This window comes from Phyllobates terribilis, unplaced genomic scaffold (assembly GCF_046119375.1).
Source record: "Phyllobates terribilis strain yellow unplaced genomic scaffold, ASM4611937v1 Scaffold_2__4_contigs__length_985480577, whole genome shotgun sequence".
In the NCBI taxonomy this organism is placed as follows: Eukaryota; Metazoa; Chordata; class Amphibia; order Anura; family Dendrobatidae; genus Phyllobates; species Phyllobates terribilis.
Genome location: NW_027362762.1, coordinates 189,602,920 through 189,627,988, shown reverse-complemented (window position 1 = coordinate 189,627,988; position 25,069 = coordinate 189,602,920). Strand labels below are relative to the sequence as shown.

Below are 25,069 nucleotides of genomic sequence, written 5' to 3'. Positions count from 1 at the left end.
AGCGCGGTGCCTCTTGGCACATCATAGCGCGGTGCCTCTTGGCACATCATAGCGCGGTGCCGCTTGGCACATCATAGCGCGGTGCCTCAGGGCACATCATAGCGCGGTGCCTCAGGGCACATCATAGAGCGGTGCCTCAGGGCACATCATAGCGCGGCGCCTCACGTCACATCATAGCGCGGCGCCTCTTGGCACAGCGCTTCATGTCACCTAATAGTGCCTCGTGGCACATGGCTTAATGCCTCATGGCACATCACAGTGCCTCACGGCACATTATAGTGGCTCTAGGCACATTATAGTGCCTCATAGCGCTTCACAGTGCCTCATGGCACATTGTAGTGTCTCAAAGCACATTGTAGTGCCGTATAGCGTCTTATAGTGCCTCATGGCGTAGTGCCTCAAAGCACTTCATAGCGCCTTATGGCTCTTCATAGCATAACATACCATAGTGACTCATAGCATATCATAGTGCCTTATGATGTATTCATAGTGCCGTATAGCGCCTGTTAGTACCTCATAGCACTTCACAGTGCCTTTTAGTACCTAATGGGACCTCCTAGTGTCTCTCAGTGCTTCAGGGTGCCCCTGTGCCTTGTAGTGCTTTTATACGGTGTCTGTGCCTCATAGTCCCTCTTCGTAAGGGTACTGGTTCCACAACTAAGTTTGTCTGACAAAACCAGGTTCAGCGACTGTAAACTGTGCATGGCAAGCTTACCGAATTCAGGGGGAAAAATATCATAGCCTCTATTTTGAGACTGAGGGTAGCAGTATTCCTGGCTGGTGTTCAGCTGGCTCGGTGAAATGCCGATTGGAGGCGGGTAACAATGAGAGCGTTTCCTTAGTTTTGCAAGCTAATAATGTAAACCTTGTACGTTTTCACCCTTAAAGGTGGGAGGCATCATGTAGTGCTCATACAGCCATTGTGGGTTTGGTCCAATTGAGCGCAGTTTTCTTGCTTTTTACATGTTGCACAGAAGTCGTAAACATTAATATTTCTGGTCTTGTCCAAGTACTGACTAAATAGGACAGACCCTGACTACTCATATACAGCTCAACTAACCCAGCTTGATCAAACAAAACAATATTTATCCAAGGTAACCACTAATTCTGGTGGAGCCTGGCCTGTGTCTCTGATTAGCTCCAAGACACATACCATCTGCTCTGCTCTCCAGCAGTCTGACTAAGGTGAATGCCTAGCCTGCTCTAGTGCTTAGCTCCAGGGGCCCTAATCAAGACTTGTAAAGCTATTATTTAACCCAGTCCTACCTGGGTTTGCTACAACCCGAAGGGGCTGCTGAGATTCCTGAGAGTCAGATCATTGGAAATGGACTCTAGAAGAACTGCTAGTAAATCTGTAGTTCCAGATTGGAATATAGTAGTATAGGCGTTTAAGGAGGTATACAATCAGGTTCCAATTCACATGAAACATCAAATTGCTGAGAATAGTTCTTGGCATAAAATGAGGGTTTAGGCTTTCAGTTTGTGTCCTTCCATTCAGATGTTAATGAGCCTTAAGGCTTTATGGAGGATTATAGTAGTTAAAACAACTCTCATATCAAAGGAAGAGGCATTGACAATAGTTTACCTCAACTATTTCAGGATTATCTGCAGACCATCGAGTGCTGCAAAACTCACTGGGCAGTGAGTAAGAGCTGTAGTCTCCCAAGGTAGAATAAGGAGTCCTGCTATATGTCAAAATTAAAAGCAGTCTGGCCACAACTCTGAACAAGGCAATATTGCTATTAATAAGTAATCTCCTACATTCCAGTAGTAGCATGGTCACAGGTACACACCCATGGGCTGCCTCTAAAGACCTGGTTCCTCTAACCTGAAGAAGCTTTAGGCAGTATATAAGAAAGCTCCATTCATCTATACATGATCTCCATGTAAAGGTTTTGTCATACAATAGAGTAGCTTTATCTTACATAAACCATTATGGAGGAACTCTGCCAAGATCCCTAATGACACTTATGTCTAATCAGTTCAGATGGCGAAGTCTCACCTTTTATCTTTAACAGCACCTCATATAAAGAGGAAGAGAATTGCAAGTGGACCTTTTTAGCCGTGGACTACAGGAGCAGTATCCAACCTTCATTGAATAAGCAAGGAATGTGAAAGTGAGTTTGGATCTAGGCCCATTTTCAGTCCAAAGATGGCACCCTGGGATGTGAATCCAGTGCTTACGGCTGTAACATGCCTTTGCTTGAACCCATGGATTCAGGGTCTTCACAATAAAGACTATTATCCCGGTGGCCCTGACTTCAGCATGGTAAGTTTATGACATCCAAGCTTTTTCGGTTAATCCTTTGTTTATACAGATCCTAGAAGATGGGTCGGTTCCGGAGCTACTTTATCTTCTGAAGATAGCTTCCAATTTCCATAGAAGTTAGGAAATGGTGCACCCTACTTTCTGTGCTAATCCGGGGAATCCATGGCAGAACAATAAGAAGCCTCCTGGGCGGAGTTGGCCGGTGCTACGATAGAGCAGATAAGTAGAGCGGCAACCTGGTCTTCCCCCTCTACCTTCTTTAATCACTACCGGCTAGACTTAACCTCCTTTTCGGACCTTACTTTCTGGAGAAGGGTTCTGGAAGTTGTGGTCCCCCCCTAATGAGTCACTTCTCTGTAATTCTCTCCGTGGTGCCGTCATGGGGGAAGGAGAAAGACGAGTTACTTACCGGTAACGGGATTTCTCAGAGCCCATGACGGCACCCGTACATTCCCTCCCTTCACGTGTGGGTGCGCACACTTGTTAGTTAATTATTGTAGCCACGTGGTGTGTCTGACGAGGTCTTAAATTGTAAAATTTTTTGTTACTAACCTGGTGGTCCTCTCATGCTCTGTAAACAACTGATGCGGGAGAGAGGCACCGCCCTTTTATCTGTAGGTTTCCTGTCCTTGAAGGGCGGATCCCCTCTCTCCGTGGTGCCGTCATGGGTTCTGAGAAATCCCGTTACCGGTAAGTAACTCGTCTTTCAAGTGCGTGTTTAAAAACGGACGTGTGAATGAGGCCTAAACAGCATCATGTGATCGGCATCACATTCCCTGTTTACAACAAATGACTCTCTGCCAATAAGTTCGATAACAATGATTTTTATGGTGCAATAAAAGATCCAATCACCCAATGAAAGAGCACTTTGCGCATTTGTTGGGTGATCGCCAACATGTTTACACTGACAGGTAATCGGGATCGAGCATTCCTACGATCTCTAGTTTGCACATTGTTGGCTCGTCTAAATACAAATAAATTCAAATTACCTGTCAGTGGTTTTAATGACATGGCAGTTCGGCTTTCTTTAATCGGTAGTAGTAGTCCTTGTAATATGCAATCATAAAATTGGCAAATATAGAAACTGCCCCATCATGCTGGTGAAGTAATACAATAACAATGACTGCACACAACATAATATTACTCAGTAAATGGTTACTTGCTTTACTCTAGCACACACCCTTCCCTCTACTCACATGTAAGCAAAACAAGTGCTGTTGCTACATAAACCACAACTATTGATGCAAAATTATTTCTATGCAAATTAAGAGCTAAGTTAAGTAACTGCTATTTACTCTAGTGCAGTGGTTCTTAACCGGGGTTCTATCGAACCCTAGGGGTTCGGTGAGTCGGTCTCAAGGGTTCGGCGGAGCCTCCGCCACGGAGGTCAAGACACACCCGACTCATTAAGTAAATTTGTGATGACACGCCCCGCTTGGCCATCACTTGCTGCAGATGAACACGTTATATTAATTGGCCAATCAGTGCTGCGGGGAATTTAGTGTGCTCAGTAGTCACCGTGTGACTGTCGTAGTTGTACGTTGTGTGGTTTCTTTCTTAATATTTTAATCCATACTAACTATGTCGAGCAAAAAAAGAAAGTGGTCGGACGAATATGTACAACATGGATTCACATGTATCACGGAACGTGATGGGAGTCAGCGTCCTATCTGCATGATTTGCAATGCCAAGTTGAGCAACTCTAGTCTCGTACCGGCAAAACTGAAGGAACACTTCTTGAAGCTGCATGGAGATGGGGAATACAAGAACACAACGCTTGCTGAATTCAAGGTGAAAAGAGCCAGATTCAATGAAAGGGCCACTCTGCCTGCTCTTGGATTTGTACCCGTGAACAAACCGATCCTCACCGCATCGTACGAAGTTGCTTACCTGATCGCAAAGCAGGGCAAGCCGCACACCATCGGTGAAACACTCATAAAACCAGCAGCGTTAAAGATGGCGAATCTGTTACTCGGAACAGCGGCCGAAGGTAAATTATCCCAAATTCCTCTTTCAAATGACACCATCAGTGACAGAATAGAGTGCATGAGTAAAGACATCTTGGCTCAAGTAGTCACAGATCTAATTTCAAGCCCGGCAAAATTCAGCCTTCAACTCGACGAGACCACAGACGTTTCTAATCTAAGCCAGCTTGCTGTTTTCGTGCGCTATGTGAAAGACAACATGACAAAAGAAGAGTTTTTATTTTGTAAGCCTCTTACAACAACAACTAAGGCAGCCGATGTGAAGAAGCTTGTGGATGACTTCCTCAGAGACAACAATCTTTCATGGGATATGGTTTCTGCAGTTTGTACGGACGGAGCTCCAGTCATGCTGGGAAGAAAGTCTGGTTTTGGTGCGCTAGTAAAAGCCGATGCACCACACATCATTGTTACGCATTGTATTCTGCACAGGCATGCGTTGGCAACAAAAACCTTGCCTCCAAAAATGGCAGAAGTTTTAAAAACTGTAGTGGAATGTGTGAACTATGTGCGAAATAGTGCTCTGAGGCACCGCATCTTCAGTGAGCTGTGTAAAGAAATAGGCTCTGAATTCGAGGTACTCCTATACCATTCTAATGTTCAGTGGTTATCCCGGGGACAGATGCTGAATAGTGTTTTTGCCATGCGTGTGGAATTAGCCCTGTTTTTGCAAGAGCACCAACATTGTCATGCAGATTGCTTCAAAATTCCTGAGTTCATTCTCATTTTAGCGTACATGGCTGATATATTTGCAGCTCTAAATCATCTCAATCAGCAGATGCAGGGTGGTGGAGTCAACATCATGGAAGCAGAAGAAAACCTGAAGTCTTTTAAAAAAAAACTACCATTATGGAAACCACAAACAGAGAACAATAACTTCGCAAACTTTCCCCTTCTGGACGACTGTATAAGTAAGATCGAAGATGTATCTGGAATCGGAGACATTTCTGTATCCATGGAACTGAAGCAAACAATTGCCACGCACTTAGATGAGCTTGCAAAGTCTCTCAACGGATATTTCCCTACAAGAGAGTCACATCCAGCATGGGTGAGACAGCCGTTCACGTTTGCTGTTGAGACAGCAGATGTCAATTATGAATACCTCGACGAAATCATTGAAATTCAGCAGAGCCAGGTTCAACAGCAACTCTTCAGAACAACAACACTCTCAACGTTTTGGTGTAGACAGTTGGAAAAGTACCCAATTATTGCTAAGAAAGCCCTGGAATTTTTTATACCATTTGTTACAACATATCTCTGCGAACAATCCTTTTCGAGGATGTTGGACATAAAAACAAAGAAAAGGAAAAGACTTTGCTGTGAAAATTACATTAGAGTAGCACTTGCCAAGGTGAAGCCACGCATATCTGAACTGGTCTCTCAGAAACAGCAGCAGAAGTTACACTGACTTGCAGGTATGTAATTTGTTGTGAGTTCATGCACTGTGTTGGTTTTGTTCTTTGATCAAGGTGATGTTCAGGCTATGTGCCCACGATGCAGAAATGAAGCAGAAAATTTCTGCAGCATTTCTGCATCTCCCTGGCAGAAAAAACGCATGCAGATTGTGCATGCGTTTTTCCTGCAGAATACATGCGGATCCACATGCGGATTCACATGCGTTTCCGCATGCAGATTGACAAGCGCTTTCCAGGCGATAGCATCACTTGGAAAGTGCTTGACAACTAGGTCACACTATATAAATCCATGCAAACGGCATGGATTTATACAGTGTAAACCGTAAAAATTAAAACAAATAAAGCTATACTCACCCCCGAGGCCCCGGTGTGTGCAGCAGCGCTCGTTCCTGTCTGGTTCCCGGCTGCCGGCATATCGCGAGACAGAGCGGTGAAGGGCCTGCGGTCACATGACTGTGACGTCACCGCAGGTCCTCAAGCGATGCCGGCATTCAGAGAGAAGACGCCGGACAGGTGAATATAACTTTATTTGTTATTTTATTCTTTTTTTACAGGTAGAATGGTACCCAGGTCTGGATGAGAGTCTCCTCTCCTCCAGAACTGGGTACCATCCGCACATAGAGACGCATAGAAGCCGCTTGTACAAATGTACAGTCGCGGTTTCTATGCGTTTCAATGCAAGTCAATGGCGGGTGTTCTGCTGCTCTTCCGCAAAATTAAATGAGATGCTGCGGATTTTTGTACGCAGCATAAACGCTGCGGAAAAATCCACAGCATGTGCATAGAACATGCGGAATCCCATTGGGGACCATGGGGTGCGGATTACCTAGCGTTTAACAAGCGTTTACGCTGCGGAAATTACGCAGCATAAACGCTTGAAAAACGCTACGTGGGCACCCAGCCTCATGCACGGTTCATTTTGTGTACCAGTAAAAAACATATACCTATGTCTTGAATTTGGAAAAAAATCATATTTGATTTATCACTAAAGAAGGGTTCGGTGAATGTGCATTTGAAAATGGTGGGTTCGGTACCTCAAACAAGGTTAAGATTAAGAACCACTGCTCTAGTGTGATACAACAGCCTAGGGGCTTGTGCAGAAGTACGTATAAATTGGACATGTGCGGTCTGACTTTTTTCATGCACCCATAGACTTGCATTGTCGATTTTGATCCAACACTCGTATAAAAAACGGACATGTCTCTGATTTTTTACGTGGGTCTGAGGAGAAGAATTAGACATGTGCACAGCCCCATAGAATATCATAGGTATAGCACTCGTCTGATAAAATCGGTCGTGTGCACGAGCCCATAATGTGTATAGGTGCGTTAAAGCTCCTAAATGGAGAAAAAGAGAACACAATAGGCCTAAGGCACATAGAAAAATGTTAGCCAAAGGAGAATGCAATGTGGTGCAATACAACTGACATAAAGGGTCTCTCTCCAAGCAAAGTTGGAAGAGTGAGTATAATGTACCTATGGAAAAAAACAGCATTTTGATAAGTGGAAACATGACCTTACCACTAGGTTTCTACTTAGGTTACAGCCAATTATGGTTACAGTAAGGAGATGTACAGTATATTAAGAGTTTTGTCAAAGAAGTTTTTTGAGGCTCAGGTTAAGTTCACACGATGCGGTCGTGATGCGAATTCGCAGCGTTTTCCTGCTGCGAAAACGCTTGTTAATAGGTCTGCCAGATATAGTAATGCGAATCCGGATGTGCTGTGTAAATTTCTGTTCCGGATTCGCATTGCGGTAAAAACCACAGCATGACTATTGTTTGGGCGTTTCCATCGCAAATTCGCACCCATTGACTTGCATTGAATCGCAGCAAACGCGTTGGTATAATATCTATACCTGCAGATATGCTGCGTTTCAATGAAAGTTAATGGCCGCAAAATCGCACCGGAAACGCGCTGCAGATGGTACCTGGGTCTGGAGAGTAAGACTACATCTCCTCTCATCTAACCGCCGCTCTTGCTGATAACAGCGAGAGTGGCGTGGATGGGAGGATCAGTAGTCTGCTTTGCCCAGCCCACGTGCCCGCTGTAAAAAAAAAAAATAAAGTAAAAATAAAAAAAATATACCTCTGTACTCACCTGTCTGGCGGCCCCCAGTGGCGATCCTCTCCCCCCGGCGGCCGGCGGTATACTGCGATCAGCTGATGGTCACGTGACCATCAGCTAATTGGTGACGCCCTCGATCAGCTGATCGGTCACGTGACCAATCAGCTGATGCTCAGCTGACCCTGGGAACATTCGCAAGAATGTTTCCAGGGTGGTAAGCTCACCGGGGCTAATCAGCTGATCTTCACCTGATCAACCCCAGTGACCTCCTGCAGCATGTATACTGATAGGGGTGATTTTATACCCGTCAGTATACAGTGCTGTCTTCTACAGCAGTGACATCAGTGATGACTGATGCCACTGCTGTAGAAGTGACACGGATCATTGTGGGACAATCGGTGGCAGTACGTGGACTGCGTCGTTGATGGCAGACAGGTGAGGCATATGGTTGTTTGTTATTTTACTTTTTCTTCAGGAGATCGATGGCTTCGCGGACGGAGTGCAATAAAAAATTTTGTAGAACCGTGTGTTTTTTATTTCATTAAAATTCTTTATTCTGGCCTTGTTTTTTATTAAAAAAGCGGCGACCATTTTACTATGCAGTTAGTAAAGGGGCCGTCTTATAGACGACCTCCATTACTAACCTGGGCTTCACGTCAGCCGCCAATGCAAGGCTGACGTGAACACCAACCCCATTACCCCACTCACCACCGCTACAGGGTACAGTGGGAAGTGCAGAGGCTAAGTGCCAGATTTGGCGCATCTTATGGGTGCGCCATTTCGGGGACTGCTGAGGGGTGATATTAATAGCCATGGAGGGGGCTAGTATCCATGGCCCATTCCCTGGCTATTAATATCAGCCCGCAGCTGTCTAGTTTAGCCTTTGCTGGTTAGATTTTATAGCGGGACCCCACATCAATTTTTTTCTGGGGTCCTCCTGTAATCTAGCCAGTAAAGACTAAACAAACAGCTGTGGGCTGATATTAATAGCCAGGGAACATTATTAGCTAATGGCCCCTCCCCCGGCTACTAATATCAGCCCCCAGCGGTTGGCTTTCCCTCTGCTGGTTATAAAATTGACGCGGGAGCCCACGCCATTTTTTTTTTACATTTTAGGCTCTGTACCCACGATCCGGACATAGCAGCGCTTGGACGCATATTTTTTGCTGCGTCCAAAACGTTGCATTTTATTGAACGCAGGTAAATCCACATGTGTTCACTGAACCATGCGGATGTACCGCATTCAAAACATTCCAGTGGTCAAATTTCTGTTGCGGAGACTAGCAACTCCGCAAGAGAATTTGACATGCTGCGATCCTGAAAGACGCGCTGCATGTCAGTGTCCATGGTTGATTTGCAGCCTCTGATGCACGCATAGGTAACATGGGATTTCCAGCTGTGAGATGTTATTTAATGGCCAGGGACCATGTTTGCAAATGGCACCTACCTAGACTAAAAATACTGGCTCTCCGCAGCCGCATAAATTACATGAATAGAAATGCTAATGAAGATTGGGTGAATGGGACTAGCTGACACCCAGCTCTTTTGTTTGTTGATGACAAGGATGACAAGGTGTCAATCAGACCTTTTCATGACCAAAACTAATTAAAATAAAGTAAAAAGTTAAATAAACACACATACAGAGCAAACACTTTATTTGAAATACAACAGACACATTCTTTAATCATTTAAATTACCCAATATACTCACCCCAGTTCTGCTGTTAATCCAAGGGTTTAAGCAATGTCCCACCAAATAACTTTATTTAGCTCCAAAAAGCATTAATTGATGTACAAAAACGCTTCAAAAACCGCATCAAAAACACGTAAAAAATACCCAGCGTTTTCCCTGCCAAGGAGATGCAGAAACACTCAGGAAATTTCTCCTTAAAATCCTGATCGTGTGCACATCAGTCTCCACAAAGTGTAAACTCTGCTTTTTTTCTGCATGGTTTCCACATGTGCTTGCATTCTAAAATACTATTGCAAATTTAGATGCACTTTCCAGGATCCTCATAGAAGTCTAAGTGGAAAAGATGCACCAAAAATGTAAACCATGGGAACAATGGCTTCACAAGGGGTTGTCCAAACTGGAAAACCCCTTTAAGTTTTGCTATGAGCTATGTAATTCTTGTGCTTCCTCGATTGTAAGCACATGGATAGGCTCTTATCCACCGCCTGTTACCTATTCTTTAGAGTTTAATGGACAGTCCTACTCCATTATTGACAACTATCTTATACTGGACTCCTAAGCCTTGATCTATTACTAGCTGCTCAGAAGTAGAGCAGATGATTACCATGATTACACATGATTACCATGACGGGTAAGCGGTAAGATGGACACTATTTCAAGAGGTTTCTGCATTAATATGAATATATTATTTTTGAAATTCGATATCTATAGGATAGGGGGTATATTTCTGATTGCTGGGACCCCAGAGATCTGTGAAAATGGGGCTCTAGGAAGAAGGCTCGGCAAAGACAGAGATGCACATGCTTGTCATCCTGCTCCATTCATTATCTATAGGATTGCTGGACATAGCCGAGCATTAAACACACATTTTTCCAGCAGTCTTATAGACAATGAATGGAGTTGGTCAAGCAAGCTCATCTCCACTCTAATCATGATGGGGCTTTGCAGAACCTGGTTCCCCAGTTGCTGGAGCTCCATTCTCCCAATCACTGTGGGTCCTATAGATAAGGGATAACTTACTATGTTGGGTATAAACCTTTAAATTAAGAAATGGCTTCAAAAAGTAATGACAAAGTCATGTTACAGGCTGGAGTCCATTGATTAGATCCTAACATGTCAATGGAATATCTTAAAGAGAACCAGAGGAGATTTTTGTGAAATTTGATGTGGCTTAAAGCAATTCTCCGATTTGATGTCAGATTGAAATGCTATCAAGGGATTGCTCAGTAAAGTTTTCTGGTGCCATCCATTTGAGTGCTTCTCCCGCCAATGCCTGGGCCTCTCTTCTGTCATCCAACTTAGCCTGCAAACTTTGGTAAAGGAATACGTACAGACGGGTCAACAAGTTTTTCAAAATTTCTTTGTCATCCAAGTCATAAAAAACATGTAAATGTGCTATCAGGAGTTACATCATTAAGCTCTTTAAATAAAAAAGAAGTACGTGATGAAAGGCATGTTTACAACACACACATCTCACATTTCACTAGTTTCATAAATATCAGTAACGGGCGTACATCGAAAACATGGGGCCCCATAGCAAAAGTTCTAATTGCCCCCCCCAAAAAAAAAAAATTAATATTTGACTGGGTCACAGAAGAGCATATCTCACAAATCTGCAGCCTTTACAAACTAATTTCCCTCCTACTGGAAGCCCTAAATTCTCCTTTCATTGCAGTCATAAATTATGATGCCAACAAAAGTGCCACACAAACACAGTATGATACCCCCACGGTGAATTCCTCCACATTACCTTCCACATGCACATTATGATGACCCTACTGTACTCCACCTTAACTGGCAAAGTATGGCGACCCCCAACACAGTATGATCCCCCAATTGTGACCCCATACACAGCCCTCCATGCAGTATAACGGGCCTACATATAGTATAATGGCCCCACACCTCATCAAACTAGCCCTCCAAACAGTATGATGGACTCCATACAAACCTTCATACTGTATAATTGCTTGCATAGAGTATAATGGCCCTCACATAGACTTCAAAATATTATAATGGCCCACACACAACCTCCAAATATTATAATGCCCCCCGGATAGCCCTCCTAATATTATAATGGCCCCCACATAGCCCTCCAAATATTATAATGGCCCCCACATAGCCCTCCAAATATTATAATAGCCCTTCATATAGTATATAGTATAATGGGCCCGATAGTCCTCCATATAGTATAATGCACTTCTCATAGTCCTCCATATAGTATACTGCACTCCCCATATACCTCCATATAGTATAATGCACACACAATAATCCTCCATATAGTATAATATACACCCCATAGTTCCCCATACAGTATGGTGCACTCACCACAGTCCTCAATATAGTATAATGCACTATCCATAGTCCTCAATATAGTATTATATACTCCCCATAGTCCTCAATATAGTATAACTAGATGGTTGCCCGATTCTAACGTATCGGGTATTCTAGAATATGTATGCGGCCGACCGGGTGCAATCAGCAGAGCGTTGTTTAAATTTGGCGCCAAAATCGCTGATTGGTCGCGGCCGGCGACCGCGACCAATCAGCAAAGCAGTGTTTAAATTTGGCGCCAATATCGCTGATTGGTCGCGGCCGGCGGTTGCGACCAATCAGCGGAGCGGTCTTTAAATTTGGCGCCAATATTGCTGATTGGTCGCGACCGCCGACCGCGACCAATCAGCAAAGCGCTGTTTAAATTTGGCGTCAAAATCGCTGATTGGTCGCGGACGGCGACCGCAACCAATCAGCGAACTGTGTTAGTGAAGACCGGAGAGCGTGTTTAAATTTGGCGCCAAAATTGCTGATTGGTCGTGGTCGCCGGCCGCGACCAATCAGCAGAGCAGTCTTTAAATTTGGCGCCAATATTGCTGATCGGTCTCGACCGCCGACCGAGACCAATCAGCAAAGCGGTTTTTAAATTTGGCGCCAAAATCGCTGATTGGTTGCGACCGGCGACCGCGACCAATCAGCCAAGCGGTGTTTAAATTTGGCGCCAAAATCGCTGATTGGTCGCGGCTGGCGACCGCGACCAATCAGCCAAGTGGTGTTTAAATTTTGCGCCGCTGCGGGAGATGACCAGCGGCGCCACTCCCCGGTCCTCCCTTCACACTTGCCGTCGGGAGATCAGTGGCCCTAGCCGCTGATCTCCCGACGGTAGCCGCATGGAGGTCAGCGGCGCCGCTGGTCGGTTTACCGCGACCAATCAGTGAACCGTGTTAGTGAGGACCGGAGAGCGTGTTTAAATTTGGCGCCAAAGTCGCTGATTGGTCGTGGCCGCCGGCCGCGACCAATCAGCGAATCGTATTAATGAGGACCGGGGAGCGGCGCTGCCTGTGCGGGTACTTCCGCTGCGAGTAGCTAGGAGATGACCGTCTGCTCGCAGCAGAAGTATCCTGACCGGCGGCGCCGCTCCCCTGTCCTCCCTTCAAACTTGCCGTCAGGAGATCAGCGGCCCGCTGATCTCCCAATGGTAGCCGCATGGAGGTCAGCGACGCCGCCAGTCGGGGTCCTTCTGCTGCGAGCAGCCGGGAGATGACCGGCTAGCGCCGGTCATCTCCCGGCTGCATAGCCGCTGACCTCCGTGCGGCAGATGAGCTGATAACGGCCGCCATCCTTTTCTGAAATCCCGCGTCGCTGATTGGTCCGGCCGCGGCCAATCAGCGACGCGGGATTTCCTGTACAGAAGGACAGACAGACGGACGGGATAAGACGATTATACAGTGGTGGCCAAAAGTATTGGCACCCCTGCAATTCTGTCAGATAATACTCAGTTTCTTCCTGAAAATGATTGCAATCACAAATTCTTTGGTATTATTATCTTCATTTAATTTGTCTTCAATGATAAAAAACAAAAGAATTGTCCTAAAGCCAAATTGGATATAATTCCACACCAAACCTAAAAAAGGGGGTGGACAAAAGTATTAGCACTGTTTGAAAAATCATGTGATGCTTCTCTAATTCGTGTAATTAACAGCACCTGTAACTTACCTGTGGCACCTAACAGGTGTTGGCAATAACTAAATCACACTTGCAGCCAGTTAACATGGATTAAGGTTGACTCAACCTCTGTCCTGTGTCCTTGTGTGTACCACATTGAGCATGGAGAAAAGAAAGAAGACCAAAGAACTGTCTGAGGACTTGAGAAACCAAATTGTGAGGAAGCATGAGCAATCTCAAGGCTACAAGTCCATCTCCAAAGACCTGAATGTTCCTGTATCTTCCCTGTGCAGTGTCATCAAGAAGTTTAAAGCCAATGGCACTGTAGCTAACCTCCCTAGATGTGGACGGAAAAGAAAAATTGACGAGAGATTTCAACGCAAGATTGTGCGGATGGTGGATAAAGAACCTCGACTAACATCCAAACAAGTTCAAGCTGCCCTGCAGTCCGAGGGTACAACAGTGTCAACCCATACTATCCGTCGGAGTCTGAATGAAAAGGGACTGTATGGTAGGATACCCAGGAAGACCCCACTTCTTACCCCGAGACATAAAAAAGCCAGGCTGGAGTTTGCCAAAACTTACCTGAGAAAGCCAAAAACGTTTTGGAAGAATGTTCTCTGGTCAGATGAGACAAAAGTAGAGCTTTTTGGGAAAAAGCATCAACAGAGAGTGTACAGGAAAAAAACAAGAGGCATTCAAAGAAAAGAACACGGTCCCTACAGTCAAACATGGCGGAGGTTCCCTGATGTTTTGGGGTTGCTTTGCTGCCTCTGGCACTGGACTGCTTGACCGTGTGCATGGCATTATGAAGTCTGAAGACTACCAACAAATTTTGCAGCATAATGTAGGGCCCAGTGTGAGAAAGCTGGGTCTCCCTCAGAGGTCATGGGTCTTCCAGCAGGACAATGACCCAAAACACACTTCCAAAAGCACTATAAAATGGTTTGAGAGAAAGCACTGGAGACTTCTAAGGTGGCCAGCAATGAGTCCAGACCTGAATCCCATAGAACACCTGTGGAGAAATCTCAAAATGGCAGTTTGGAGAAGGCACCCTTCAAATATCAGGGACCTGGAGCAGTTTGCCAAAGAAGAATGGTCTACAATTCCAGCAGAGCATTGTAAGAAACTCATTGATGGTTACCGGAAGCGGCTGTTCGCAGTTATTTTGGCTAAAGGTTGTGCAACCAAGTATTAGGCTGAGGGTGCCAATACTTTTGTCTGGCCCATTTTTGGAGTTTTGTGTGAAATGATCAATGATTTGATTTTTACTTCATTCTTTTTTGTGTTTTTTCCTTGCAAGCAAATTAAATGAAGATAATAAGACCAAAGAATTTGTGATTGCAATCATTTTCAGGAAGAAACTGAGTATTATCTGACAGAATTGCAGGGGTGCCAATACTTTTGGCCACCACTGTATATATTAGATGTACCCCTATAGTCCTCCATGCAGTATATTGCACTCCCATAGTCCTCCTTATAGTATAATGCACCCCCCAGAGTCCTCCATACACCACGTGCAGAATTATTAGGCAAATGAGTATTTTGATCACATGATATTTTTTATACATGTTGTCCTACTCCAAGCTGCATAGGCTTGAGAACCAACTACCAATTAAGTAAATCTGGTGATGTGCATCTCTGTAATGAGGAGGGGTGTTGACTAATGACATCAACACCCTATATAAGGTGTGCTTAATTATTAGGCAACTTCTTTTCCTTTGGCAAAATGGGTCAGAATAGAGATTTGATGGGCTCTGAAAAGTCCAAAATTTTGAGATGTCTTGCAGAGGGATGCAGCAGTCTTGAAATTTCCAAACTTTTGAAGCGTGATCCCCAAACAATCAAGCATTTCATGGCAAATAGACAACAGGGTCGCAAGAAGCATGTTGGCCAAAAAAGGCGCAAAATAACTGCCCATGAATTGAGGAAAATCAAGCGTGAAGCTGCCAAGATGCCATTCGCCACCAGTTTTGTCATATTTCAGAGCTGCAACGTTACTGGAGTATCAGAAAGCACAAGGTGTGCGATACTCAGGGACATGGCCAAGGTAAGGAAGGCTGAAAAACGAACACCTTTGAATAAGAAACATAAAATAAAACGTCAAGAATGGGACAAGAAATATCTTAAGACTGATTTTTCAAAGGTTTTATGGACTGATGAAATGAGAGTGACTCTTGATGGGCCAGATGGATTGGCCAGAGGCTGGATCAGTAAAGGGCAGAGAGCTACACTCTGACTCAGACGCCAGCAAGGTGGAGGTGGGGTACTGGTATGGGCTGGTATCATCAAAGATGAACTTGTGGGACCTTTTCGGGTTGAGGATGGAGTGAAGCTCAACTCCCAGACCTACTGCCAGTTTCTGGAAGACAACTTCTTCAAGCAGTGGTACATGAAGAAGTCGGTATCGTTCAAGAAAAAGATGATTTTCATGCAGGACAATGCTCCATCACATGCATCCAACTACTCCACAGCGTGGCTAGCCAGTAAAGGTCTAAAAGAAGAAAAAATAATGACATGGCCCCCTTGTTCACCTGATCTGAACCCCATAGAGAACCTGTGGTCCATCATAAAATGTGAGATCTACAGGGAGGGAAAACAGTACACCTCTCGGAACAGTGTCTGGGAGGCTGTGGTGGCTGCTGCACGCAATGTTGATCGAAAACAGATCAAGCAACTGCCAGAATCTATGGATGGAAGGCTGTTGAGTGTCATCATAAAGAAAGGTGGCTATATTCATCACTAATTTTTTTTGTTTTTGTTTTTGCATGTCAGAAATGTTTATTTTTAAATTTTGTGCACTGATATTGGTTTGCCTGGTGAAAATAAACAAGTGAGATGGGATTATATTTGGTTTTTATTAAGTTGCCTAATAATTCTGCACAGTAATAGTTACCTGCACAAACAGATATCCTCCTAAGATAGCTAAATCGAAAAAAAGCCCACTCCAACTTCCAAAAATATTAAGCTTGGATATTTATGAGTCTTTTGGGTTGATTGAGAACATAGCAAACCAGGGGAGGAGTCCTGAGGAGATAATTTGCATATTCCCACTGCATTTTGGGGTAAGTGAAGAGTCTCCGCGAGCTCAAAGAACACTGGATTTTGGCTGTTGGAGCTGAAAAGAGGACATCGGTAAACCAGGGGAGGAGTCCTGAGGAGATAATTTGCATATTCCCACTGCATTTTGGGGCAAGTGAAGAGTCTCCGCGAGCTCAAAGAACACTGGATTTTGGCTGTTGGAGCTGAAAAGAGGACATCGGTAAACCAGGGGAGGAGTCCTGAGGAGATAATTTGCATATTCCCACTGCATTTTGGGGTAAGTGAAGAGTCTCCGCGAGCTCAAAGAACACTGGATTTTGGCTGTTGGAGCTGAAAAGAGGACATCGGTAAACCGCGCGCCTGCCGGCGCGCGCATTTTGAAGCTTTTTTTTAAGCTTTTTTCACTGTTTTCAGAACATTAACAATAAGAACATGGAAGAGTCCAGGAGCCATTTGGTGAGCTGCATATCCTGCTACATGTTCACAGACTTGCCAGTGGAAAAGCCAAACTTCACATGCCAGAAATGCAAGCTTGTGTCCCTGTTGGAGGAAAAGTTGCGAAATCTAGAAGAGAGGTTAACTACCTTGAAAATCATTAAGGAAGGTGAAGAGTTCTTAGACAGAGCAGAATTATCTCTTCATGATTCAGAAAGAGAAGAAATTCGAACTGCACCTGACGAAACAGAGGAATGGAAGCATGTGACCCACAGAAGCAGGAGGATCGAGAGGCAGTCAGCACCCATACTGCTCAGGAACCAGTACCAGGCTCTCACGCAGGAGAACCAGGAAGAAATACAGCAAAATAAGACTTTGCCAGCAATGAATAACCTTGTAAGCCCTCAGAATCCTCCTGGATGGAGAAAGAAGAATGTTGTGAAGAAAAAACGGAGAGTGGTGGTCATGGGGGATTCCCTGTTAAGAGGAACAGAGGCCGCTATCTGCAGACCAGACATAACCTCAAGAGAAATGTGCTGTCTTCCAGGAGCAAAAATTAAAGATGTGTCTGACAGGATATCAAGACTCTTCAGACCTACAGATCACTACCCATTCCTGCTAATACATGTGGGGAAAAATGACACCGCAAGAAAGGACCTGGAAACCATCTGCAGTGACTTTGAAGACTTAGGCAAGAAAGTGAAAGAATTGGGAGCGCAGGTGGTCTTCTCATCCATCCTCCCAGTGGATGGCCATGGAACAATGAGGTGGAATAAGATTCTACAGGTGAACAACTGGCTACGTCGATGGTGCCGTCAACAAGGATTTGGATTTCTGGATCACGGAATGAATTACCTATACGATGGACTACTTGCTAGAGATGGGGTGCACCTTACGAAGACTGGAAAACATGTATTTGGAAGTCGCCTTGCTACACTCATCAGGAGAGCTTTAAACTAGAACAATGTGGGAAGGGAAACAAAAAGCCAGAAAAAGCCATACAGCTGACAAATACTATTGAGATCTCTGCTACTGGAAGTGGAAAGGAAGAACAAAGACAAAACAATTTAAATAATAAAAATATGGGAGGAAGAGAAACCAATCACAAACTAAAATGTTTTTATACAAATGCACAAAGCATGGGCAACAAACAAGGAGAATTGGAACTACTAATGCAGGAAAAGGAATATGATGTAATTGGAATCACTGAAACTTGGTGGGACGATACACATGATTGGAATAAAAGGCTAAAAGGATACAACTTATTTGCAAGAAACAGACTTGATAAACGAGGAGGAGGTGTTGCATTGTATGTTAGAAAAGCGTATATCTGCACAGAGATTGAAGCTTCAGAGACTGGGAGTTCTGTGGAAACTGTTTGGGTAAGAATACAAGGAGAGAACAACGGAAAGGACACCATTGTAGGCATTTACTACAGGCCACCTGGGCAAGCTGAAGATATGGATGAACTCTTTATGTATCAAATGACCAAGTTCTCCAAAAAATATGACGTAGTGGTCATGGGAGATTTCAACTATCCAGACATTTGTTGGGAATCTCTCTCAAGTAAAACTAACAGGTCAAGCAAATTCTTATCCTCTCTTGCTGACAACTTTATCTTCCAAAAGGTAGGGGAGAAAACAAGGGGATCTGCTACTTTGGATCTAATCCTTATAAACAGGGAGGAAATGGTTGAGGAGGTAAAAGTGGCTGGGACCCTAGGAGGCAGCGACCATGGTATTATAGAATTTTGGATAACTAGAGGAGGAAGACATGTGAAGACTCAAACTTCAAGGTTAGATTTTAGAAAGGCAGATTTTAAGAGACTCAGAAAGAGAATAGGAGGGATCCAATGGCTGGATGTCCTTAAGGACAAAAATGTCCAGGAAGGATGGGAAATTTTTAAAAATGAGATTCTCAAAGCACAATCGTTAACAATCCCGAAAAGTAGAAAGAATGGGAAGCATTTAAGGAAACCAGGATGGATGAACACAGAACCTAAACACATGCTAAAAAGAAAGAAAGAAATGTTTATTAAATGGAAAGAGGGAGGCATATCTAAAAAAGATTATAATGCAGTCTGCAGATCCTGCAGGGCACGTATCAGGTTAGCTAAAGCTGACAATGAATTAAGGCTTGCAAGAGATGTCAAAAGCAATAGAAAAGGATTTTGGGGGTATGTCAAAAGTAAAAGAAAAGTCAAAGATGCTATAGGATTTTTACAGGATGAAAATGGAGAAATGGTAAGAGAGGATGTTGAGAAGGCCGAACTTTTTAATTCCTATTTTGCATCTGTTTTCTCTCAGAAAGAAAATGTAACATCAACTGATCTTCACTGTCCTTTTAAAGGAATAGAGGAATCCAAGTTATCTGTAAACCGAAAGATTGTGAGTGAATATTTAGCTAACATAAATGAGTTCAAGTCTCCAGGTCCAGATGAATTACACCCCAGAGTACTGAAGGAGATCGTAGAAGAAATTTTAGAACCACTCTCCATAATCTTTGAAAATTCTTGGAGAACAGGAGAAGTCCCAGAAGACTGGAGAAGAGCAAATGTTGTTCCTATCTTCAAAAAGGGGAAGAAGGTGGACCCAGGGAACTATAGGCCGGTGAGTCTGACTTCTATACCAGGAAAGATCTTTGAACAAATTATTAAACAACATGTATGTAAGTACATGGATAAGAATGAAGTGATTAACCAGAGTCAGCATGGGTTTGTAACTAACAAGTCATGTCAGACTAACTTAATTTCCTTCTATGACAGAATCACTGACTGGGTGGATCAGGGAAATGCTGTAGATATAGTATATCTTGACTTCAGCAAAGCATTTGACAAAGTATCTCACACCATCCTTATTGAAAAAATGACCAAGTATGCAATGGACCAGGCAACTGTTAGGTGGATTCATAACTGGCTTAGTGATCGGACTCAAAGGGTGGTTGTAAATGGCTTCACATCCAGCTGGATGAATGTCTCAAGTGGGGTACCACAGGGCTCCGTCCTGGGACCTGTATTGTTCAACATCTTTATCAATGATTTAGATGAAGGAATTGAGGGTAAGCTGATTAAATTTGCTGATGACACAAAGCTAGGAGGGATAGCTAATACTAGAGAAGAGAGAGAGAGGATTCAAAAAGACCTAAATAAACTGGAGCAGTGGGCAGCAACCAACAGAATGGTTTTTAACAGGGAAAAATGCAAAGTACTACATCTGGGCAATAAAAATGAAAAAAGCATATACAGAATGGGAGGAATAGAGCTAAGCAACAGTACATGTGAAAAAAGACTTAGGTATACTAATAGATCATAGACTGAACATGAGTCAACAGTGTGATGCAGCAGCAAAAAAGGCAAATACAATTCTGGGATGTATTAACAGAAGCATACAGTCTAGATCACGTGAAGTCATTATCGGTCTTTACTCCTCTTTGGTCAGACCTCATCTGGAATACTGTGTACAGTTTTGGGCACCACATTTTAAAAAAGACATAGACAAACTGGAGCAAGTTCAGAGAAGAGCGACCAGAATGGTGACTGGTCTGCAAACCATGTCCTATGAGGAACGGTTGCAGGATTTGGGAATGTTTAGCTTGCAAAAAAGAAGACTGAGAGGAGACTTAATAGCTGTCTACAAATATGTCAAGGGCTGTCACATTGTAGAAGGATCATCTTTATTCTCATTTGCACAAGGAAAGACTAGAAGCAATGGGATGAAACTAAATGGGAGGAGACACAGATTAGATATTAGAAAAAACTTTTTGACAGTTAGGGTGATTAATGAGTGGAACAGGCTGCCACGAGAGGTGGTGAGTTCCCCTTCAATGGACGTCTTCAAACAGAGGCTGGACAGACATCTGTCTGAGATGATCTAGTGAATCCTGCTTTGAGCAGGGGGTTGGACCAGATGACCCAGGAGGTCCCTTCCAACTCTACCATTCTATGATTCTAACTATGTTCTCAATCAACCCAAAAGACTCATAAATATCCAAGCTTAATATTTTTGGAAGTTAAAAAATTAGTGATCAATATAGCCACCTTTCTTTATGATGACACTCAACAGCCTTCCATTCATAGATTCTGTCAATTGCTTGATCTGTTTGCGATCAACATTGCGTGCAGCAGCCACCACAGCCTCCCAGACACTGTTCCGAGAGGTGTACTGTTTTCCCTCCCTGTAGATCTCACATTTTATGATGGACCACAGGTTCTCTATGGGGTTCAGATCAGGTGAACAAGGGGGCCATGTCATTATTTTTTCTTCTTTTAGACCTTTACTGGCCAGCCACGCTGTGGAGTAGTTGGATGCATGTGATGGAGCATTGTCCTGCATGAAAATCATGTTTTTCTTGAACGATACCGACTTCTTCCTGTACCACTGCTTGAAGAAGTTGTCTTCCAGAAACTGGCAGTAGGTCTGGGAGTTGAGCTTCACTCCATCCTCAACCCAAAAAGGTCCCACAAGTTCATCTTTGATGATACCAGCCCATATCAGTACCCTACCTCCACCTTGCTGGCATCTGAGTCGGAGTGGAGCTCTCTGCCCTTTACTGATCCAGCCTCTGGCCCATCCATCTGGCCCATCAAGAGTCACTCTCATTTCATCAGTCCATAAAACCTTTGAAAAATCAGTCTTAAGATATTTCTTGGCCCATTCTTGACGTTTTATCTTATGCTTCTTGTTCAAAGGGGGTCGTTTTTCAGCCTTCCTTACCTTGGCCATGTCCCTGAGTATCGCACACCTTGTGCTTTTTGATACTCCAATAACGTTGCAGCTCTGAAATATGGCAAAACTGGTGGCGAATGGCATCTTGGCAGCTTCACGCTTCATTTTCCTCAATTCATGGGCAGTTATTTTGCACCTTTTTTGGCCAACACGCTTCTTGCAACCCTGTTGGCTATTTGCCATGAAAAGCTTAATTGTTCGGTGATCACGCTTCAAAAGTTTGGAAATTTCAAGACTGCTGCATCCCTCTGCAAGACATCTCACAATTTTGGACTTTTCAGAGCCCATCAAATCTCTCTTCTGACCCATTTTGCCAAAGGAAAGGAAGTTGCCTAATAATTAAGCACACCATATATAGGGTGTTGATGTCATTAGTCAACACCTCTCCTCATTACAGAGATGCACATCACCAGATTTACTTAATTGGTAGTTGGCTCTCAAGCCTATGCAGCTTGGAGTAGGACAACATGTATAAAAAGTATCATGTGATCAAAATACTCATTTGACCTCATATACCTCCCCTACAGTCAGTATGAGCCTGCACACAATCTTCTATACACAGTATGAGCCCCCCCCACACACAGCCCCCTATATACAGTATGAGACCCCACACACAGCCCTTCTATATGCAGTATGAGCCCTCACACATATCTGTCCCAAAAAAGCATGGAGACTGCCGTTATTCTGCCTCCATAACTAAGCTGAAAGTGTAGGGCGGTTGAAATGCCGTTTCTAGGCTGCCTCTATCAACCGTTACTCACACACAGTAAAGTCCTCAGATAGCTTGAACATGACTGCAAGAGGCACGTATTATTCTTGTAGACAAGCACACATTCACTAGGTTAAAAAGACTTTTTAGAAACAGGGCTGCAAACACATGAGCTTCTAAGATGGCTGATAGACAGTGAATGAGGAAGACGAATGAGGACAAGGGAGGGGTTACTGACATCAGAGCTACTTCAGAGGGATACAGGGATAGGAAGGACAAACTTCTAAAGAGAGCAAACCTTATTGCATAGTAATGAAACAGTACAATATAACAACACAATGATAATTCCATATGGTCTGTATGATTCTCAAATTATAGGACATGACAGGAGTGGTACAAGGGACAAACCACTACAGACACCTTATGTACAGTATGAGCCCTCACATAGCCTCTCTATACACAGTATGAGCCCACACACAATCTCCCTATTGACAGTATGAGCCCCCACATAGCCTCTCAATACACAGTATGTGATCTCATATAGCTTTCCTATATACTGTACAGACACACATCCAATGCACAGTCACATATATTTAAAAAAAAATACCACATACCTTGCTTTCATTCCCTGGTGCCCTGCACTGGTCTGGTCTTTTTTGTGTGAACTGATGTTCCACACAGCAGATGCGATGTAGTGACGTCATCGCGTCTACTTCTCAGTCACACACACTGAATGATGTATGGAGGAGCTGGTGGTTCCCTCCTCCATCATTATATGCACTGCTGCCTGCATCCTGATGATGCAAATTGGGGTGACATCTGGACATATAGTAAGCCATTGTTTTCAACCCTCAATCCGCAGGCTGGACTGGAACAGCTAGAGGGCCGGTTGTGGCCCGCGGGCTGCATTTTGTCCAGGTCTGCCCTAAAATCATTGTTTTGGAGGGGAGAAACTATGTCAAGAGGATCATTTATGGCACTGAATAAAGGCAGTTAATGATGTATAATGATAAGCAATACAGGCTCTGTGCACTGCTTATGTGTGAAGCCCTACCCTGGGAGATGGGGGACTCGGAGCTGGGTCCTATGTTGTCGATGGGGTGCAGCTGTGGCCCGGACCCGCTCCGTGCTTAGGGCCGTCACATTAAAAAGGATGGTACGGGCTTATCCGGGTCGAGTGGCTGATCTCGACTACGCCACCTGTGGCACCTGGTGAAGGCCACCAGCGCTGCTGCAGTCCGCTGAGGCAGGGTGTTATGGCAGCCGTCGTTGGTACTACTCCCCACAGGCGGAGTAGGGCCTCAGGGCAGCGAGGCAGGATGGAGGGGTTTGTAGTATAGGAGTTCTGGCGCTGCGTAGTGCGGTGTAATGCAGAATAAAGAGTCCGGAGGCCATAGGGGTTAACTTCCAGGGTTTTTACTCACGATGGAGATGGCAGTAGGAAGGCGTCTCCCTGCTCCTCGCGGAGTTCTGCGGTCACCAGAGACGGGGGGGGGGGGTCCGACAACCTCCGAGTAAGTCCAGTGTTCAATCAGGACCCTGCACCATAGTGTTCCTAGACTTCAGACTGAGTCCTTTCCTGTCTGTGTGTATGTAGATAGGCCGGGTCTCCCTCTGAACTTCTCCTAGAAAAAGGGTACGAGTGGCAGCTCCGCTCCTTCCGGTACCCGGTGGGATCCTCAGGGCCTACCGGGCTTCCCTGACCAGGACGTAGAGTAGCAAGGTTAGGTGTCGGGGGCCGGTACCCCTCTTGCAGCCGGAATCTCTCTGAGTAAATCAGGTTGGCGAGGACAGGTGGCGTATACCGCTCCGTCTGCATCCTCCCTGGGATCCATTTGCGGTGGAGCTACACTCCTAAGCTCCGGGCCTTCTTGGTCATGGTCCTTGACCGGGCTGAGACATACTTCATCTGCAGCCTGCCCCTCGACCCAAGGCCAGGGCGCGAGGGCCGTGTCTCCATCCTCTGCAGGTCCACACAGGATCCATGCTCAGGGAGGGAGATCACGATCAAAGAACCAAGAACCAAAATGGCTCAGGATTAAATATGAAATTTAAAGTGTCACTAAAATGTGAATCCTCCACCCTCACCCACTAATTGGTTCCCCTATCTCTTGGTTCCCCAGTCTCCCAAGTGCCAGTAGGGGCAGCACCTAGTGCCTACTAGCCCCCTCTGGTGGGAGAAGTGTGGTGTTGGATGTGGAGGTAGGGTCCTGACCATCGAACTGTTCTCACCTCAGAGGAGGAACACCACACTCCATTAGAGAAGTGCAGCATCCCTGTGGCGGTCGAACCCTCAGGGGCGCCACATTCCCCCCTGGTGAACCACAGCACGTCCGCGGGCTGCAAAAGAGCAATACCTGGTACAGTTTTTTTTTTTTTAAACAATAAACAATCTTCCCTTTATGGGAGGCACTTCTTAAACGTTTCAAACAGCATATAATACAAAAGTACAAAGGTATAAAAATATAAAAGTGCTAGAATCCTCCAGAGACATTTATGCACAGACAGACGGGTTAAAGTGCAGGGACTTAAAGGCAGTTCAGAAGCACGAGGGACCTGTCCCAAACCCCCAACGTGGGCCCTGGGGTGGCTGCAGGGCATGAAGATCCCGAGTTGGACCTCCAAGAGAGCCACTCCAGACAGGTTTTTCTTCTGAGGTCTGAGGTAGAAATAGCCGCGGTTTTACATGAAACCAATAAGGAGCACCTAAAGAGATGCAAACTATTTACAGGGTAGGAGTCTGTCTGCTGCAAGTCCGCAGGGACCAATGTCTCTAGAAACCGGGGATGTAAACTAAAAC

At 44.6% G+C, this 25,069-nt stretch overlaps 1 protein-coding gene across 1 annotated transcript; it reads left to right on the top strand.

Annotated features, from left to right (window-relative positions):
• Window positions 1-3,850: 3,850 nt before the first annotated feature.
• Window positions 3,851-5,659, top strand: LOC141245196 (protein FAM200C-like). Its single transcript, XM_073669052.1, has one exon. The coding sequence runs from the start codon at window positions 3,851-3,853 to the stop codon at window positions 5,657-5,659; it is 1,809 nt and encodes a 602-aa protein (XP_073525153.1).
• Window positions 5,660-25,069: the final 19,410 nt, after the last annotated feature.

Coding starts and splice junctions, on each gene's coding strand:
- LOC141245196 (XM_073669052.1), top strand. CDS start 3,851: ATGTCGAGCAAAAAAAGAAAGTGGTCGGACGAATATGTACAACATGGA.